Source organism: Vespa velutina, chromosome 1 (assembly GCF_912470025.1).
Source record: "Vespa velutina chromosome 1, iVesVel2.1, whole genome shotgun sequence".
Classification (NCBI taxonomy): domain Eukaryota; kingdom Metazoa; phylum Arthropoda; class Insecta; order Hymenoptera; family Vespidae; genus Vespa; species Vespa velutina.
The window spans coordinates 15,483,116-15,505,545 of NC_062188.1; the positions used below are offsets into that span (position 1 = coordinate 15,483,116).

Here is a 22,430-nt window from a genome sequence, read left to right on the forward strand (position 1 = left end):
TATTTATCTATTTGTTTCTCGATATGCATTTTCAAATACAACGAAAAGAGTGATATAAAAGCAAAATGATAAAAATAGATTCGGAATATATATATATATATATATATATATATATATATATATATCTTGTCTTAGAAAAATCCTAAGAGAATTTCTTTCAAATACTTAGAAAAATTTTTCAAATATTACGAAAGAGTGTATGCTCTTTCGAGTTTGGTTTAAAAGTTTCAAAACATATGACCTCTGTATCGAGCTTTACAATTGGCCTTTTGAATTCGAAACCTTCTGATTATTTACACTTTCAAAGACTGCCAAAGAAACGGGATGGTTTGATACCTGCTATATTCTTTTATCGGTATCCTTATTTTTCATGATTCTCTGTGACCGACCTGCTCTCCTCATAAATGTTTCAACCGGTGAACTATCCAGTCAGATAATGGAAGATTCATTCCTTTTATTTGGTGTAAAACTTTCTGCAAAGTTGAGCATTGCGATGAGTACCCTATCTATGATAAATTAAAGAGATACTTTTTTCATTAGAAGACATTCTCTAATAAACAATTTCATTCGTTGAATTTGTTTTCTCTTTTTCTCTTTCTCTCTCTCTCTCTCTCTCTCTCTCCCTTCCCCCTCTCTTTTATTGGATACATATAGTATTTCGTATTCGTGAAAAATTATTTGGTCCACCAGGACCATTCTTGTATCCGGTTCAATAGTTGATAGCGAGTTAAAACGAGTATTAATTCGCCAAAATATCAACGTTGAATTGTCATCGAGAATCTCGAGTATCACTCAAATCCTTTTAATAATATAATGCGATATATCTATCAAAACGATGGCTTCTCTCTGATTTAAAGTGAAGCGCACCCTTGGGAATAAACAGAACAGGAATAACGTTTTTATTCTTTATCCATTCTCTTCGTTCCGTTTCTCGGTAAATGTGTACATCATATTCAATGGCGGAAATTACGTACTCGGATTTTTATCGCGATATCTCGTTCTTTAAGTGAAAATGCTTTGTTATGAAATTGATTGAGATACGCTCTCAACACTTATAGAAATGGAAAAATATAACACGCGTATTTATTTGACTCATCACTACGTTTAATATTTCTCGATGTTGCTAGTAACACCGATGAGTAACGATCGTTGCCACTCCGTTACTTTATTACTTTACGTCGACTATTTTCCAACGCAATTTAGTTTTTATTTTAGTTTTTAAATTTAGCTTTCAGAAAAGTCGATGTAAATATTATGGAAATTTGTTTTTTAAACTTTTCTTCATTGGTACGCATATAAGAAGAATATTTCATCGAAAGTATATTTCTATATTTTGATAAAATCAGATGAAATTATTTACGATGATATTATATTTATTATAATTTCTATTCTGAAATAATATTGTTACTTCATTATGATCTAATTTTTTTCATTTTATTTCAATAACTGCGCCAATTAAAATAACGATTGTTTGAAACGATAACATTGTTTTAATTGTGTTTATCGAATGAACGAATTGTAACGATCGATAGATCAATAATTTCTCCCTTTCTCTTGTGCTTGTAATTTTTTGTTCCACTTTGCCGCAAATTAAAACGTATGTTTTATTCTTTATGGTTATACTCGTTGTATACGTTAGTAGCAAATGTAATTACCTGTAAACTTAGCCCGTGTATTCAGAGGCAAGTTTTTCCACAAGAGGAATAAACTTTAAATCAAATCTATACTCGTACACTCGCCGTACTCATTCTTAATGACATTGAAATCGAATGGAATATCCTTTTTAGAGCGGAAAATTAAAAGGTATAAACGAATAACGAAACTTCATAATCATATATTTGCCCTTTTGAAACTGAATTTTTAAAACATGGTATTACTTAATAACCGTTTGTTGTTATCTCTTACGACGCGATACAAAATCATAGGCATAGCACGTTCAATTTCAACCAAACGATATATGTGAGTGTGTATATATATATATATATATATATATATATATATATATATATATATATATACTCTAGGAAGACTATGCCGGTGAAACATAATACTATCCGTTGCCGTTAGTTTCAATTTTGCTGGATAACGTTTAGAGAGTAGATACGAGAGTAACTACGAAAATTGTGAGGAAGTTGGAGAAAACTAAAACGTGAGCGTAAAATTTATAAAGTATAACGTAACACACTTCGAATGATCAAAACTATCATATTTCTCGCGACAAAGTATGAATGGAAAAAGAAAGGGAAATAAAGAAAATAAGTGGATCGTGGAGAAAGAGAAAAATCAAATTTACGACGGATTACAAAGTCATACCGAATTCTTTGTTCCGCGGAGAAAAGAAATACTAAAAACTTCTCAGTCGAATTTCTACGGTAATTCGGTCCTCCGCAAGAACACGAATTAGCTTCTAACTCGAGTTCGTAATGCGTAACGAGAGTAAGAGAATTTCTGTTTTGCGAAAGCTCGCTTGTGAAAGCAGAGCTCTCTACAAGCTCGACGTCCACTGCAAGAAAATGATTCCGTTGTAAATACATCCAATCTGGGGCTGTGGCTCGAATATTAACGTCCCTTCTCTTTGAAGAAGAAACAGGAAATGCTTATTATCATCGAACTTCCTCGTTGCTTATTTATTCTCTCTCTCTCTCTCTCTTTTTTATTTTCATTTTCTATCTCATACGTACCTCACAAATTATCAAAATATTTAATCGAAATATTCAATCTACAAGAATTTTATATATATATATATATATATATATATATATATATATATCATATTCCTAGGATGCGCATTGATTAAAAGGTGACTATCATTGAAATGGTTAACACAAGAGAATTCATTTCGAAAGTTCAAAGTTCGGTAAAGAAGATAATAATAGAAACGAGCATCAACAGAGAAAGCGAGAAATAGAGAGGAAGAGAGCAAGAGGAAGAGAGAGAGAGAGAGAGAGAGAGAGATGGAGAGAGAGAATGAGAGAAAGAGAAAGAAAACGCAATGAACTCGTCTAAATGGGAGAAACGTGTTTTGAAAAGGGTGCCTTGTGCGTTGCTCATCTTTAAGCCGATTGAGAAATGGATATGTTCACGTGGCTCATTTGTTTTAATACCTTTTCACGGTTCAAACGAGAAATACAAGAAGCTAAAATGAGATTTGAGGGGATGGAAAGAAGATAGAAGGAAGGGTAAGGGTGTCAGTTGAAGATGAGACTGGATAAAGTATCGTTCTCGCGTCAAAGAGAAATATAACGTAAATTTTCGCGATAGAAATAATATTTATTGATTGTTCAAACGTATCTCACTTTTTTTTTTGTTTTTTATTTATTTTTTGTTTTTTTTGTTCTCTTTTACCTATCGAAATGAAAATTATTTGTAACGCCTGGCGTTTGTATTCGTTTCTCATCACTTACGATGAGAGAGTAAATGAGAACGGCAAATAAGCATTTACGTTCATTGTTCTTGGAATGAATGGAAGCGAAGCTCCGGGCCATGATTTAGCCCAGAAACGGTCCTACATTAGTTACGTAAGATAGCACCATGGTCGGAAATGTGAATTCTCTTTACTCTTCCATTGTCCGGCATGGAAGGAAGGTACGGACTGCTGGAGGAGGGGGGAGGGGGATATTTGCTTTATCGACAAGGTAAACGTCGGAGCTTTTCATACGCGAGAAAGTCGTTGTGCTAACCCAATTTTGTTAGAAACGACAAAAGTGAAGACAGAACGACGTATGTACGAACAGGCCGTTTGTGAAAAGTGCCTACACGTTATTTGCATTCCTTCACGTTATGGATACTTTATTAGGATAGCAACGTTTTAAAGTTGACGTTGGGAACGTCGATGTGAACGAGAACGAGTAAGGTCTGTCGCCTAGAAATAAATCAATTTCGATGTTACATGAATACCGAACTTCGAACGGACGGCCCTTTTTTACAATATTCAACGTTATTCCAGCGATATCGAATTACAGAGAGCGAACGAAAGAGAGAAAGAGAAAGAGAGTGAGAGAGAAAAAGAGAGAGAGAGAGAGAGAGAGAGAGAGAAGAGACAGAGCGAGCCAGAGGAGATATTTGGAAAGAATTTATATGATATTCATACAACCCTCGAGAAATATTTCTTTTTTTTTTTGTCCATTTTTTATCAAGAGACGCAGATCAACTTTCATTGACCTGTTCAATGTATTCTATCGGTCGTCTTTAATTGGAGGAATACTTTTCGACGATAATCCGTAACGAAGGCAAACTTCTTCGGGATATTAATCCTTATCGATGAATAAAAGAAAATAGAGAAAGTAGAAAAGTAAGTAAAAGGGGGCGATTGTATCCTCGCAAAATCTGCCATTCTCGATTCTAAACACGTACAACGAGCTAGCGAATGAGATCGTCCTCGGACGTCCGCCCATCTCGTTTTATAGGCGCGACAGACCCGAGATGCGGAGAGAGTCGGTCTCTCTGGTTTGGAAGTAAAGTGAAAGATACACAACGCTCGTAACGAAGTTTTCAAAGACAACATTGAGCCTGATATCTAACGAGTTCATTCCACTCGACTGCTGCGGCAAAAAAAAAAGAAATAAAAAAGAAAAGAAGAAAGAAAAAAAAAAAAACAAAGAAAAGGAAAAAACGGAATGAGTGCAGTTCTCTGTCTAACGCAAGCGGCATCTCTTTTCACGCATCTTTTATTTTCACATTGAAATATTCTGGAAAGTATTAAAAAAGAAAGTATTATAAAAGAAAAGAAAAAGAAAAGGAAAGAAAACTTCCCTACGGTATGCATACGATCTCGACAAGGTTGGTACGAGGATTCTCTTTTTTATTTAGATTCGAATCGATCGATGGTCGTACGTACACTCATGAAAAAGAATGTGTGATTTCTTTAAGAAAAAAAAAAAAAAAAAAAAAAAAAAAAAAAAAAAAAAAAAAAAAAAAAAAAAAAAAAAGGAAGAAAAAGGAAAAAAAACCGGGACGCATGCAAGAGTTCGATAAAGGAAAAAGAGGAATCAAAAAGTTGGTTGTTAAATTAAATGGGAATTTTTGTGGCTATATCTGAAAGGACATCTATATTCTTTTTTCTTTTCTTTTTTTTTTTTTTACCTCTGCTTCCGGAGACTGCACGGTCAAGGACTGTCTCGGTGGCTTCTCTGGTGGAACTTTCTTGAGGGTCCCGGTAAAGGTGCTCGTTGTAGTAGTACCACCAACGATGCTTCCGCTGACTCCAACGGTACCGACAACAACTCCCCCAGCCGATGTCGCTGATGTACTATCGTGACTGTCGATTTGACACTGATGTCGATGAAACTGCGAGAACGAACCACGCGACGTATCAGCACGATCGAACTGTGGGAGACAAGGAAGTGGCATCTGTGACATGTTAGGTATCTGAATGGAATTCGGATCATTGACATCGTGTTGGATACGTGGAGATAGTTTCTCACAAACGGACGACGGGCAAGCTTGAAGGCTCGAGCTTTGCGGATATGTGGTGGTCAGTAAACTGTGATGGTGACTGTGCACCACCTGATGTTGATTCTGAGACAAAGAGGGTGTCTTTTCCAAATGATCTTGATGATTGCATAAAGGACTCATTTGTATTTGGTGTACGTCATTTCCAACGGTGTGCTGTTGAATTTCCGTAGATTGTCGCTGAATCTTATCACCGATCTGATTCTGCGTTTGCAAACTTTGTAGTCGTGCCTGTAAGTCGCTCTGTTGATGCTGAAATTGAGCGACCTTATCTAAGATTTGATTTTGATTCTGAAGACATTGCAGTTTAGCTTGAAGGTCGCTCTGTTGACGTTCGAACTGGCTTAGCTTCTCCGAAATCAAATCGAGACTCTGCTGATTGTGTAACTGTTGCTGTTGAGCCTGAAGGGAATCCGATTTTTCGCTTTGGGAATCAAGCTGGCTCTGTAAGCATTCCGTTTGACTTTTGCTATGAGTTAATAAACTCGAAGAGATATTGTGACTCTTTCTGTGACTGTGTATTATATGATCGACTTGATCGCTTTGTTTAGTTGAATTAGACTCTCCGAAATCGGTGACTACTGTTAATACGGCCTTAGTGTCTAATTTGGCTTCGCTCAATGCTGGATACTGATGACAAAGATTTGGACTGGCTCTTTGTGATGAAACAGTACTCGCAGTGCCTGGTCCAAGATTAGCTACAGAACCACTGATCGGTTGATCGTCGAAATCTTTTCGAGACAATTCCATGTGTTTTGTTAAGTCAGCACTTACGTGTCGCAAATGACGACGTTGTTCCATTATAGTACTTTGACTGATGTTCGGCAACGGTTGAAAAGCCGATTGCGACATTCTAGTTTCTTTACGTTCTTCGGATGGATGTGAAGATCGAGATTCTCTTCTTTCCTCGGATTGATTACGAGATCGCGGACTAGTAGAAAATATTTGATTCTGCATCATGCTCCTCTCTAATTCTTGACGTTGCCTTTGTTCGGCCCACATTGCTAATTCTTGTCTGGTCTTCTCAAAGTTTTGATTAACAAACGATGGACTTTTCTGATTTGCCCGATCGGCAGATGTATCTCGAATCGGAACGAAAGGCATTGGTGATCTTCTAACATCTTCCACTCTTTTACCTTCCAAATTCATCGGTGACCGTCTATGTTCTTCGAAATAATCCGATCGTCTGCTTTCTTGCGGTATGACAACTCTTTGATTCGGACTCACATTGCCCCAATCTGCCTTTCTATCGGTGGCCACACTTTTCCGATTTTCTTGTCTCGAATCAAACGCCATAGGTGAAACTCTTAAGCTCGCGTCTAATCTTCTCTGATCAGGTGGAAATACTTGCGTACCCTCAACTCGTTTTGGTTCTATAACCGTTGGCTTTCTGGATGGTACAGCCATATCTTGATTTCCATCACCGGGAAACGTAAAAGTGATGGTATCGTTGCGTCTTTGAAAACTCGTTGTAACGTCAACGGATATGGACTTTCTGTGCTCCGATTTAGAAACATACAAACCACACTCCGTTCCGATATTATCTACGACCTTCTCCCGTACCGTTTGATCACCATTTGCGTCCACATAGAGACCGTCCTGCCTTGTTCTAGGATTCTGGTTTATCGTAGTTAGATATCTCCTTTCTTGCGTTTCACCCGTAGCAATTTGCGATCCTTGTACGATTATGGCACCTTCGCTACGATGAATCTGATCTTGAGGGGGATTTTGTGATTCGTATTTAACTTTTTGCAATGCCGGTACGTCGACGCTTGCCGATTTTCTGTGTCCTGTATCGTGTGTGATTTTTGAATTTCCACGGGGTGGTACCATCGGCTTTGGGCCACGACTTGGCCTTTCAGTCGTAGCAATTGCTATTCCATGAGCAACATTTTGAGCGATCGGTTGAATTATCGGTTGCGTTTGATATTGGCTCAGCTCTTGAGTGAATCTCTGTGGATTGGGCGATTGTTGGCCGAATTGTTGAGCTTGATAGATGCCTGTATGGGGATTGTACGGCACCGCATTCATAACAGTTTGAGGATACTGGCTATACGGATATTGAGGTTGGCTACCAAATTGTGTATATCCAGGTGGTTGAGGTACCACAACGCTCGCAAAGTAAGGCGGTTGTGGACTAGCCGACTGAGAGGGTATCTGTGTTCCGTGTTGGACGGTAACATACTGACTTTGACTCGCGAACATAGGATTGGCAACCGTGCTTTGACCATATAGCGCTGGATCTCTATACGTAATGTCTCTGGTTACATAACCGGCTCTCTCTGCGTACTGAGCTTGCTGAGGATATATCTGCGACCTAACATCAAATTGACCTCGTATTTGTGGATATTGACTTTGCTCATAGTCCGGCGCAAATTGAGGTTGAGCTTGTACCGGGACGGTTTGCGTGCTGGTTTGAGAAACGTGCTGGACTCTTTCGGGATTTGTTTTATCCACGGTGTATTGCTGAGGAGGTAATTGACCCGTAGGAGGATGTCTATCCTCTGGTACTCCTACAACAGATTGTCTTCTTCCAGACGGATATTGTCCAGTCTGTTGATCTTGCTGCGATTGCTGCTGTACTTGCTGTGATTGCTGTTGAACTTGCTGTTGCTGTTGCGGCTGTGGATGCTGTTGCTGTTGCGGCTGTGAATGTTGTTGTTGTTGTTGTTGTTGGTGTTGTTGTGGTTGATCTTGATTCTGCGCGGTTGTTTGTCCCTGTTGATTTCTCTCTTGGGAAAATCGCTCGTAATCCAAGGTTCGATTCTCAAAACCATTGGATAGGTCCTGTTTTGTAGTATCTGTCGGTGGATCGGCCCGGCCATTTTGGTGACAATCTGTCTGTTGATTTTCCATCGTTTGCCCGTTTTGACTAGTTTGACCCTGTGATCCGGTTAAGCCTCCTGATCCGGACTGTGACATAGTGGCGGCCCCCACCGACGGTCGTCCGCCGATGTAGCCGAGGATTCGCCCTAATCCACACACCGTGACGACTTTTTCGCTCCCTTCCTCGGAAAACTTAGAACTCGATGATGAATCGGATCGGTGACGAACTTTCGTGCCACCTAAACGTCAGAAGATCGGTGCGAGGCATGTAAACTTTGATACTCCGTCGGACTTAATTTTAATTGTATTTTCGCTACGACGCCTAAGATCCTCTTTTCTTGATCGAAACAGTTTTCTTGATTTACAATCGATATTACCGAAAAATTCTTTTTCCTCTCCCGCTGTTTTCTTTCTTTTTTTTTTCTTCTCCTTCTCTATTTTCTTTCACTGATTTTCGATTAAAATTATATTTATCGTAGGATGATAATCTTAGAACATCGTAATTATCTACGAATGACGCTCTGGTCTATTTGATTTAAAGCCGTATCGAGTTCTTTTTGCTTTCTCGTATTTTTATTCCCTGAGACTCGTTATACGGACTTTGCTCTTTTACTTCAACGTGGATATGGCGCCTACGTAGCGTAACACAGTAAGCTCGTTGTTCTTTACCTAGATCGATCACTTTGCCTAGATATCACTTTGTATAAAGTATATATCTATGTACATATATATGTTAATATATTATATTATATCGGATAGATAGTATCGAAAGGATTTTGATTATTCGATACATCGATGTAAATTCTTCGAAAATTCGTTCGTTTAATTTAACTTTGATTTTCTTTTTTTTTTTCACGTATTATCAACACAAGACTTTTGATTAAACTTTTAAATTCCTCAAATTCTACTAGCATCGATTCGTAGAGATCATTGCAAATTTCTAATATATATATATATATGTATATATTTTTATATATATATATATATATATATATATATATATATATATATATATTAGAAATATATATTATGTTGTGTAAGTTTTGACAGCGACTATCTTCAGTTGCCGTTGATGCAAGTCCCCGAGGGCGATCTGTAAAAATATAACATCTCCGTTTGCTGACTCGGCGACGTTATACGTCTCGCACTTTTTGAAACGTGGTAATCCAGGGAACGTGCGTCCGCCATAAAATGGGTTAAAGTTTGTTAAAAATTGTCTCGAATAAGAGCTTCGCTTATCGCATCAGAGTTGAACAGAACGAAAAGCACAAAACTTCTGAATTTAGCGGTAAGCAATGTGAAAATTTTGTGTTTCTGCGGTTAGACCGAACGAAATATTCGCACACGGACGAATCGATAAACTGCTGTTCGACCTCGAAACTGTCGACATTTGGAGAGTAATCTTTTTGCACTTAAACACCGTAATGGCTTTCTGGTAGAACATATAGTCATAAGCCCACTACGCCGACATAAACGTGTTCACTTACAGAGACATAAGCGGCTACTTTTACATTTATACAGTTCATTCGTTCGTTCAAAACGACAGTCAAATCGTTCATGCTGCTTATACGGTATGTGACATATATCATATGCCATTAACATTTTGTCGAAGCATTTATTAAAATTCTGCTAGTTTCCCTCACGTTTCTATTTCTAGGAGTTTGCATTAAAACTAACTGGTAAGCACAACAAAAAATATCGTTTTTCTGAATCATATATAGATAGGGAAATCAATATGATACAGGGTACAATGTTGAATAGAAATTAAAGACGATCAAAAATCAGACGGGATAATATTAACAAAAATAACCAAACGAAAATATTTCGTAATGTTTATGGCAATTCGCACGACATGAAAACGTAATATTTATCTTCCGTTAGTTTCGTCAGTATTTTGAAGAATATTTCGTATCAAATACATCGACGCACTCAGTCTATGAGCCATACGAAAATTGAAATCCTTTTGAAATTCGAAGCAATCAAAGTTTTCGTGCGTTTCACCGTTGGCATGGATGATAAAACGGATGGGAGAAAAAGTGTATGTATGTGTGTGTGTGTGTGTGTGTGAGAGAGAGAGAGTGAGAGAGAAACCGCGTGAGTAGTAGAAGTGATCAATCCCGTTCATCGGAACAGGAGAATTGTTTTCACGATTTCCGAAATACACCGTGATGACTTTAATTTCTCTGAGGCAAAGCTATCTTTCATTGCCACTAACTTCATGGCTGACGGAATACGCGACGCAAATCCAACCAAGCCGGGAAAAAGCCAAAGTAACGAGCCATTGACGAATATTCATACTTGCACTTTGACAGGATTTTCGGATATATCGTTGGTTAATACGTTTTCCGACGAGCTAATCTCTTATGCATAATAATCTACTCTACGTGCCGTTAACGTGCGATCCAACGCGAAGAATCGGATTTAATGTTCTATCGGGAACGTGTTATTATCTTTCCGAACGAGCTATCGTATCGTTTGATTCGTCTCCCTCATATCTATTTTTTCCTCCGTCTCCCTCATTCTATTTTTTTTTTCTACGATAAAACTTCAGTGAAAGGAGGCGCACAGATAAAACGAGACAAAGTTTGGAAAAATTTCTTCTTTTTCTTTTCTGTGTCTTTTTTCTTTTTTTCTTTTTTTTTTTCTTTTAGTTTTGCTTTCTTTTTTCTTTCTTTCTTTTTCTTTTTTTCTTTTTTTCGTGACCACTGGCCGTTGCCACCAGATATCTCTGTAAGTTTTGCAACATCCTGCTCGTAAAAATGGATTTATCTTTGTGGCAACTGGAGCGAGCGTTTCCCATATCGTGGAAAAAAACGAATTAATACCCACTTGTTCTCCATTAGAACGGCGACTTGTTAAAATCACGATAGTAATGCGATTTTTTTCTATGACTCCATTATCATTATTATACTTGTTTTCGTATAATCCTCGAATATTTATATTCGATAAATATAAATATAAATATATATATATATATATATATATATATATATATATATATATATATATATATGATTGGAGATATTTCTATATTCAGGTAATTCATTCGTTTCACTATGCAATTAATTGCAAACAAGGGCAAATATATCATCGATACATTTAAACGAATCGATTGACCCATTTAACGTATACGATTATTTAGTTATTTCTCTACATTCACGTGTTTTAATTTTTAGTTTCTGTTTTCCTCTTTTTTTTTTCTTTCATACACTCTATCGATCTATGCACTTGCACGGTATATACGATAAATAGTAGTAGTATTTCTTCAGAGGGATAGAATACAGAAAGAAAAAACAGTGGCAGAATTTATCCGATTAAAAGGTCAGACGGTGAGTTTTAATAGGTGAAATTTTCCACGCAACATCGTAGGAAGAGATTAAATACAATTAAAAGTTAATTAATTCCAATTTGATTTTTAACAATAGAATATTAAGTGTGTAATCAAATAATACCTTTTATTACATATATTAATAGATAGACTATATCGACGTAATTTGATTTATTTTATGACCGCAAAACTTGAAGGGAGAGACAAATAATACCGTGGAATTAGAAAACTTATAAATCAATCATATTTATTTGGAAATTAAGTTTTATCTCCCAAGAAAATATGAAAGAGTAAGAGAGTAAGAGAGAGAGAGACAGAGAGAGAGAGAGAGAGAGAGAGAGAGAGAGAGAGAGAGAGAAATAGGGAGTCGAGATCCAATAAACCATTTCGAGGCTACTCCTCGAAGATAACTCGGAAAATTTCGCTGTGAGACTACTAGGTCGGTTTTATGATCGTTCATACGTACTATACTGAACGTGCGCATAGATACACTCACATTTCCAAGTCCGTGTATGGAAACACGCTAAGCGTATCGTCCGCAGGATGCTTTGATCGAGTATACGGGTGATACGTTCTCCGTTCGGAATCTGGAACGAGTTCATACACGTGCTTCTCAACCACTAGCATCGCGGAAAGAGAGATAGAGAGATAGAGATAAAGATAGAGAAGGAGAGAAAGAGAGAGGAGAGAGAGAGAGAGAGAGAGAGAGAGAATTCCACTTTCATAACCCTTCCTTCTCTTTGCGATATCAATCGTTAATCCGTTCAACGTAAAATCTACTACATCCAACGAAATTACACATTCTGAGAACGAATAGTTGAAGGTACCATGTTGGTACTATATATAGGTACCATATGTATACATATATATGCTGTGTGTGTATATGTGTGTATCTTATATATATATATATAAGAATGTATGCTGTTGGTATACATAGAAGGAAGAAAAAGACAAAGATATTTTATACATCTAAGATTCTTTGTCGACGATTCATTACACTTTATTTTTCTTTTCCAAGAATTCATTTTGATTTATCACATATTTATTAATCTTATCACATTACACGATCCTTTCCATTCTTCTCGTTTCAAAATAACACTTATAATATAGATTTATTTTCTCAAAAGCAAAAAAAAATGTCTCCAATCATTTCTCGAATCTCATTACATGACAAGTGATACTCACAATATGACGAAACACGCGATTCCATCGATTCAATTTTCAAAAGGTTAATACATTCGTATGGTATTAATATTGTGTAGATGCCATATAGATTATAGATACCTTTTTGTCTCCAGTCTAATGTCAGCGATACAATTGCTAATTGCGATTCGACTCGTCGAAACGATATGCTATTCTTGTTTCTTGTCAAATACGAAGATGTCGTTACTTGGGAAGTATTGATCTTGTTACAGAGTCATAGAATTCGATCTCCACTATCTTATGGAGAATTCTATAAATCTTATAGTACCAACGTCGATAATTTGTCGCTTGTATGTGCAACACATTTCTCAATATCTCGATATTTCTCCTCGTGACGAATGAAAGAAAGAAAAAGAAAAAGAAAAAGAAAAAGAAAAAAGAATAATAATAATAATAATAATAATAATAAAAATAATAATCGCGTTAATAATTTCATTTCAATTCGATTTAATCGTTAAAAACTTTTATGCGAACTTGTTTTTCCATAAATGTCAATGAATTCGTAAGTAATATAGAATCGAATTCAATGCACGACGAGCGACGATTTTAATGGTTATTATTGATGGAAATGAAACGTTCATTGAATTAAATATACGAACGGACTAATATAAGTATTAAATTTGAAAATAAATCAAAAGGAATATCCATCCGCTCTTGGTGAATAACAGAAGTGAGAAAAAGAAGGAGGTGGGGGGAAAAAATAACGTGAGGAGGGAAGAACGGTCGGAGAAAGAATGATCTCTTGTTATTCGTTCGGAATTGAAAATTTTGTATTAACAAAGTTTCTTTTAAAGAGAGGAATCACAAAGCGTCGACTCCTACGTGAGATACTTCGTATAATCGTTTTCCGATCTGTTTCCTAATGTCAATTCCTGATTTCCTCGTCTACGATCGACAATCCTCATTCTAATTCTATTTTTTCTTTGAAACAATGGAGACAAATACGAGTACAAATAGATTCGAATTACTCTCGTCAAATCTGTATCATATTTACTTTATTTCAGCTGTGAATTAGATTTAAAGAAGAGATCGTTTGGCATAAATTTATCGGAAGGATCTTAAAGGAATGGTATATCGAATGTCGCAAAAGGACACTCGGATCATACGGGCTGAAAGCCTTAGGGAAAGATCCGATTTAATCGGGTTGTAATATTTCGTTCTGGGGTTAATCGAATCCCGAACTCCGTCCGATTGGCGCGTTACCAAGAGTTCAAATGTGGGTGCTCGCATGGCTGCGAAAGATAGGAAGATCGATTAAAATCAATTACGAAGTAAAAGGAAAAGGGAGAAGATTCGATGGAAGGATGAGAAGGAGGAGTATTAATTACCAATCGATTCTTCGTAAAACGAGCCGAAAAATTGACGCTCTGCGAATGGCATTTGAACTTTCCGATTTAAAGTTCTAGTTATTTAAAATCCAGGAACGAGCCAAAACCGAAGCATTGTTCGTTGGTAGGACGTGACGAGTCTAGTAGAAGTTTGTCGGTAGGGTGAGAGTTAATATTCGTGCGTTATCTATCGCAAGCATGTGTAACCCTTCGTCCTCGAGACTGAATCTGAAAAGGTGAGAGAGAAATGGAAAGAGAGAGAGAGAGAGAGAGAGAGAGAGAGAGAGAGAAAACGACTGGATCGTCATATTCTCTAAAGTGGAACGAAAATTTCAACCCTTTGGAGTTTCAACAGACTGCATCGAGATCCAGTGATAATAACGATGACGTTCGAGTCTCTCCCAACCCCTTACGAAAAGGATGGTTTTTATTTCGAGTTCACAGTCGATGTGTTTGTCTCCATTCTCCTTATCAATTTCACCGAACAGTTATATACGACATCGTACGATGGCAATAAATGTTAATTGCACAACGTGCTTTTGTACGTAATTAATATCGTTTTGAGGTAATTAATATCGTGTTAATATCTGATCTTTTTCTTTCTTTCTTTTTTTTTTTTTTTTTTTTTTTTTTTATTATTATTTTCAAGGATAGAAAGTGAAAATGATACACCGTTAAGACGGTGTATCAACGAGATATTTAAAATATGATAGCTAATCTTTGCATTATATTTCTCCATTGTGTTATTTTCTTATCTTAGCTCAGATGTATTATATAGGATAGTCAAGTGTAGATATAAACTCTGATTTGTGTGTTTCAATGTAAAATCATAAATTATTTTTACGTATGATACTCGTTTTTGATTATTGATTTAATTCTCGTTATCAACTTAAACAAAATTTAATGCAAGTATTTATAAATGGTGGAACAAATGAGTTTGATTCCGTCGCAAAACGATGCATCTATTACTTTTCCTCCGTTGTCCTGAGACTACGTTAGTTGGCTTATTGTTAGCTGCATTCTAATTTCCATATTTATCAAGCCATGGACCGGAAGTTTCTTCGCTTAACTTTGTTCCAACCGTTGAAAGTTCCACTATCAAAACTTAAGGAAGCTTCACACCGAAGACTACTGCCCGGTTTTGTTGCCTCGGCAACGGCAAGAAAATTAAAGAGAAGCCATCATTCGATCTATCTCTATTCTCCTTGAAAACGATTTACATTCAATCACTATTGTAATTCACATTGGAGAGAATTATATTCTTATTTTTAATGAAACTCAATCGAATTTAAAACCAGCTAGATAATTTCATGAAGGACATATTGTTTTACACGTAAACGTTTTCAGCATAAACAAAACGAACTTTTGTTTCGTAAATAAATTGGATTAAAAAATTATCCCCGTTCAAAAATCAATGAGCAAGTGGCTACTACTATCTATGGTCCGTAAACGTTCCAAGTAAATTCGTCGTCTAGTCCATTATCATCTTCCATATATTTTCATAATACATGTTCACATTTCCACCGAAGTGAATCTCATTAAGGAGAAATTATGCGTACCTTTCGCTTTAACTCATCGCACTGATTACACGTTATATGTCTCTCTGTCTCTGTTTCTCTCTCTTTTTTCTCTCTTTGTCTCTTTCTATCTCTCCTTTTTCTATCCCTCTCTATCTATCTATCTCGAACGAACGAACGAACGAACGAACGAACGAACAAAGGATAACGAACCATGAAAGATTATTTCAAAATCAGCTCGTTTGAATCAAGTCAGTAAAAAGTATGAAAATTTCTTATTCGTGCAAGTTCATTCGTTTACTCACAATCAACGGTATATCTTTTGCGGTCGATTAAATACAAATTGTTGTAACGCAAAAAGTGTGAAAAAAAAAAAAGAAAAACAATGAATTAACTAATGTGAAAGGGCACAGGGGAAAGAAGCATCACCGAAGAAGGTAGAGAAACATCGTATCTCTTTTAGAAATTTTCTCCATAATGTTAAAGCGCTCCCTAAGCGTCATAATAAATGAAGCGAACGGGCGCGGACTACGAAACCTTTTGGCCTGATGAGGAAGGAAAAGAAGGATGGGAGGGAGGGGAGAGAAAGAGAGAGAGAGAGAGAAAGAGAAAGAGAGAGAGCGAAAGAAAGAAAGAAAGAAATAAAGAAGAAAATGTCTTTCGCGTTGGAAGAAATGCGAGGATGGAAATTAGAATGCTGGAAGCTTCCAGGCGAACGAGAGACGATGGAAATTTGTAGCAAGACAGGAAACGTTTGTTCGTCGCTGATTTGCTCGTATATTCGAGGAACGTTTTACTAGAAATGTTTTCAGAAATGAAAAGTAAAATTACGTAGAAAGGATATGGTTCATTTATGTACTTATTGTTGTATTAATTGTTCCATTTTAAATGGTTGTTTTATCATCTTGGAGAATAGATGAAGATATGAACGAAAAAGAGAAACAATATCATATCTCTCTTCTCTCTCTCTCTCTCTCTCTCTCTCTCTCTCTCTCTCTCTCTTTCTCTCTTTCTCTCTTTCTTTAATGATGCCGAGTGTAAATGAGTTATTCCAGAAATGCCAGGCAGATTATAGGGTAATGATGAAACTTTACAACGTCGAAGCTTCTAACAGTGTTGTGACTATTTTCTTGAGCGTAGATGCTCAAGATAGTAAGTACATATACTAAGATATCCCGTAAGATTAAGATCTCTCCCTAAGGATAGTAATAAATGAAGAGGACGCGTGAATACTGTGAAGCTCCGGGATCACAGGGAAATATGTCTCGCGAAAACGGAAATACTCTTTGACACAAACGCGACCCTAATCGCGAATAAATCATTTAGAATCATCTCTGTCTCTACTTCTCTTTATTTCTGTCTCTCTCTCTCTCTCTCTCTCTCTCTCTCTCTCTCTCTCTCTCGTGTTCTTTCTCTCTATTTCTCTCGTGCCTCTTACATTAAAAACAATCTTTTCAGAAAGAAAAGAAGCTCCTTTTATATCTACGAGTCTGCTATAAATCGTGATGAATATTGAATGTTGCACGAGTTCTAGTACCCCATCGTAGAATAAAATAGAAACGAGAGATTTTCGTTTTATCGTGAACGTTTTAAATCTTCCAAAATAAAAGTCTGATTGGATGGGTAAACGAAGATTCGCAAATGAAGTACGAATGCTCAGTTTACAGAGAATCATTTCACAAAAAGAAAGGAAAGGTTGATCGATATAGAAAGAGGGCAAATGTTTACCTAAGTTGATTTAGTTTTGCCTGTGAAATAAGTAGATCGTGATAACCTTTCTTCACTTCTATTTCTCTTTCTCTCTTTCTCTCTCTCTCTCTCTCTCTCTCTCTCTCTCTCTCTTTTTCTCTCTCTCTCTTTTTCTCTCTCTCTCTTTTCCATGTGATATTTCACTTCAATCTGTCTGTGAGGGAGAGTACGTGTGCGTATGGAGGGCTATCTTTCATTCTCCAACGGGAAGAAAATCAAGGACAATTTTCTCAATTAATTCAACGATATTGAACTTTTTTCATTTCGAGCAAAAATTCAGACTAAAAATCGTTGTCGAATCTTCGAAAATCTATGAAATGTACGATCTAGATATATTTTTCTATTTTTAATATATCACTGTCCCTTTATCTTTGGAATATAAATATATATGTATTAATCGATTGATTCGAAAAAGTATTTTATTCTCTTTCTAAACGTATCTATGCGACGAACAAACGAACGAATGATATCGAAACTCAGAAATTCGCATAGTTAACGAGCAATATTATGAGAGTAACTTTGTTAAAGCGGCGCGTGGTTTAACAATCTCGAAAATTTAATCATCCTAGGAAATTAGAAATATCTCGCAGCGTATTATATGGACGTACAACAAAGTCAAACTTTGCAACTATTTTCAGTTGACGTCACTCAAACGCGTCATAATTAACCAAATTTGTAGATTTAACTTCTCTCTCTCTCTCTCTCTCTCTCTCTCTCTCTCTCTTTCAGTTTATATATTTCTGTTGAATAACAATTAACGAACTAAAGTTTATCAACATACAACGATCGGCCTATGAAACTTCCGTTCCTCTAATTGTTTCGTGATATGATAGCCAATAGACTTCAAAATGAAAATCATTAACTATCTGTTTCATTGATAAAGTATTATAATCTCAATGTTTAATCTTGTTACATATTATCAGATATATGATAACATAAACTAACACATATTAACAAAAGCTTTGAACATATATCCCAAAATTATACATCTAAATGTTCAACCAATGTATGGATATATAATAAAAATGAAAATCATAAACAGAGTATGATCTCTCGTTGAAATAAATAAATAATATTATGTCAGATAGTCATCGATTGAAATAAATATTTTTAAGAAGTCTATATTAATTTTTCAATTAACATGCATAGATCCCTTCATCTTTTCGAAATATTAAATCTATCCTGAATCGGATGAAGATAGCATTTTATCCTCCAACTTTTCGTAAGATTAAATAGTAATTTTCTAAGGATTTATTTTCGCATCTCAGATATCGAATAAAACGCGTCAAAGATTTTGTCCGCTCTTTTATCCTTTTTTTTTTTTCTTTTTCTTTTCCTTTTTTTCTTTAACCTAAGTAACTACCTGCTACCTATATGATATTTCGAAATTGACTTTCTTCTCTTACGTCGAAAGCTCTACAAAAGCTCTACAAAAGCTCTACAAAAGCTCTAAGAAATTCGTCGACACTTTCGACCTTTCCACTTCTTATCTCTTAAATTTTCTCTACTTCTTTTTCTTCTTATACACATTTCGCGTTCTTTCACGAACCACAAAGAACTCAAATTTTTCAAAAAAAAAAAAAAAAAAAAAAAAAAAAAAGAATTAGAGATAAACGCTGGAAACCTTTTTTCTCATATGTATATATATATATATATATATATATATATATATATATATATATACATATATATACATGCATATATATATACATTTTTTTGTTCTCTCTTTTCGAAAACGTTTTACGTGCGAGCATTCGAAAATTTCGATTATCAATGGAACGTGCAGTTGCAGCCTACAAGATAATTGCGTCGTAGCTAGAAGAGATCTGAATTCTCCGATTCGGGTTCACCGAGGAAGTAGAGAGTTACGTGAGTAGCCTTTCAAATCAAAGTATCCTGCAGGGTGCCAGACTGCCGAATAAAATCCAATCTCTCGTTTCGTCTCACTTCTCTCTCTCTCTCTCTCTCTCTCTCTTTTTCTTTTTTCTTCTTTTTTGTTTCTATCTTTCTTTTTCTATTCTCTGTTTCTTTTTCCTTCAACTGAATATCGTACTTACGTGTATATCTAACTGTTCGTCTCTTCTCTGTACTATACGTACATAGGTATATACCTAGATACTATACGTAGATGTATAAATACTTACACGCATATAGGTACATAGATATGTATGTATTTACATATATACGTGCATGTAACTTCCTTCGTGCGTTAGAAAACGTGAAAAAGTCGTACTAGGATAAAATACCGTTGTTGCATTTCCTACCCCGTTCTGAAATTTTCACGTGAGCTACATGCGAATTTCCGTAATAAGCATTCTTACACTTTCCTTCGTGTAAACTTGAAGCTCGCTTTTGCTCGAACTAGAGGATTTCCATAGGACTATCGATTGGTTATATCACTGGCAATACATATAGATAGATACATAGTATATATATATATATATATATATATATGTATATATGTGTGTATGTGTTTATATATATGTATATAGATATACAGCTTTCTATCTGGAGACATAATATATCCACTCGACGGCATTATCGATTTGTCCACAGTCAATAATAAATGTAAACACTTCGCTTATAATTAATTGCAACAATTCACGTAAAATGCTATGACAAATGATGTATGTAGAGTAAACGATGATGAGAGTGCGAAGCTCTTTGTTCGTATATTCGTGTTGTATATATGAGGTGAATGAACTTGGATAAAGAAAGAAAGAACGGAAGAAAGGGGCAGAGAGAGAGAGAGAGAGAGAGAGAGAGAGAGAGAGAGAGAGAGAGACAGAGAGGAAAGAGATTCTCAAAGAAGAGAAAGTAAGCAAGATGTAAGCTTTCATGCAAGAGAAAAATCCGTAAAAGGAAAATCCGTAGAATAGAGTATCTATCTATCTATGTGGAAGGATCGTTCTTAAGCATTTGATTTGACCTCGATTCTTTAACAGTACGCATCACGTCTCATTTAATCCGTCGTTCTTTAATACAGATCCATAAAAATATCGAGTTCAGGCAAATCGGACAATAAATCGTATATCGTGTCACTGATATTTACGAAGATCCACTACGTGCAACGAAGCATTGGATTTTCTTTCCCCATAATTTTTTTATTCTTTTTTTCTCCCGTTTCTCAATGAAATACGCTAGGATATACGTGGATCCGTTGAACACGATCATCTATAAATATCACGCAACGGATATTAATACCCGATGGAAAGTTTAAAAGTAAAATAAGTCTATTCGCGTACAAAGTTATTTTGTCACGATTTTCAAATATTATCCTATCTGAATGGATCTACTCTGCTTGCAGATTGTACAGTGACAACAAAGATGAACGAAGCGAGAAGTATCCGTTTTTAATCTGAAGATAGCGAGGAGTTTCAAGCGAGATGACGACAAATTAAAATGTGTTGCTTTCTCCTTCCCACTCTCTCTCTCTCTCTCTCTCTCCCTCCCTCCCTCCCTCTCTTGGATTAATATATAGTAAGTTCAATATTACGATTCTTCATTCTTTTTTAAGTTCAGACAGATAGTTCTCACTTCGCTCCAATAATCTTTAATACGTGTTATCAGAGTTTCTATTCGAGATCGATCGTAATTCGTGGCAATCTTTTAACGATAACCAACAGGACAGGCTCTACTACGCACTCGAATAAGAGGTTCTCTATTCGTCGAACCATTTATCTTTCCAGTCGGTGTCCTTTCAACCCCTTCTACATCCCAATTCTTATTCATGGGTCGCTTCCTCATACGCGAAGCGTCCTGGAATGTCAGCGGAGTTAACTTATCGCCAAAACGTTTCTGCATGACGTCAAGGGACTTAAACAACGCAGAAACTCGCTATCATCCGTCTTCGTTTTTTGGTAGTGTAAAGATAAGGATAAAGATAGTGAAAGATAGAAAAGATCTTCTTGCGATCGTACTATAGTTTTCTTTTATATAGTTTGCAAAACCCGAAGAAAAACTTAACCAAAAAAAGAGAAAAAGAAAAGTGACATTTCGACTTCTATGTCGAAGCTAAAATTGAAGAATCTTTATACTATTAGATATGTAATATTGAAAGAGATTTTTTAAGATATTATTAATAATCTTGAAAATTCGCATAAGAAAAAAGAAATGTAATTTTTAATACCTAGACATATTTTAAGTTTCAATTTGAAATTCTTATCTTACGTTACGCGTTCAAATGTGAAAAATGACATATCTGTTGAAGACGAAAAAGTTAAATAATTTCCATATTTCAGAAGATATCAGGATAAAAGAAAACAAGTCCGCTTATTCAGAATATACGAATAAATTGTGCAAGTCTATGCAGATTTATATCTTCCGCAACTTTCTTTTCTTTAGCAATTTGTATTTTTCTTTCAGAATGGATAGTAGAGAATTCTCAGTAATGGGAAATGCAATTATGATATTCATGTATTCCAAGAGCGCGAGCAAAGCGTTTGCGTGCTTTTATGATATCACAACAAGTATGACTATGGCTACATAATTAAACTCCAACATTACGAGAAACGTTGAGAATGGTGAGATTGGGAGGTAATGAATACATGAAAAAAGAAGTAGTTCAATTTAATTATACTACTGCACATTTTTTATTTTTTTACTTTTATTTTTTTTTCTTTTTTTTCTTTTTTTTCTTTTTTTTTTTTTTTATTCAATAGTTATTTGAATTTTTCTTCGATGGTTTACTCGAGATAATAAACATTTATATATTTTTTATTCGTTAACTCAAAATTTGGTAGCAAAAGTACATCGTAAAAACATCGTCAAAATGATACGACATGGTGAATATTCGTACGAATTAAATTCCACTTTGGTAGAAATGATAGTTTGATTTGGTTACGATAGTACGTTACGTTATGGTGGGACAAATAGTGACATATTTCGGAAAATTTTTCGTACGAAGTATTTTGAACTCGTTTACAACAGGAATTGTCCACGTATGGAAATCGACCTAAATTTTTACGAGCAGCTGTACGCCCGGTCGTTTTACAATATTGCTTTCATTTAAAACCAAAAGTACATCGT

General features: G+C 35.7%; 1 protein-coding gene and 1 long non-coding RNA gene across 6 annotated transcripts in view; one reads left to right on the forward strand and one right to left on the reverse strand.

Moving 5' to 3' along the window:
* LOC124953572 overlaps positions 1-22,430 on the reverse strand; it is a 331,352-nt gene that overhangs the window by 286,043 nt on the left and 22,879 nt on the right. For all 4 annotated transcript variants that reach the window (XR_007102265.1, XM_047505123.1, XM_047505115.1 and 1 more), the window contains exon 2: positions 5,083-9,370. Coding sequence is in view for 3 of the 4 variants with exons in the window: in XM_047505123.1 (XP_047361079.1) it covers positions 5,083-8,373 (3,291 nt within the window). In the remaining variant the exon portion in view is untranslated. The remainder of the gene's footprint in view (positions 1-5,082; positions 9,371-22,430) is intronic.
* LOC124953890 overlaps positions 1-22,430 on the forward strand; it is a 100,106-nt gene that overhangs the window by 33,085 nt on the left and 44,591 nt on the right. The window lies entirely within an intron of this gene.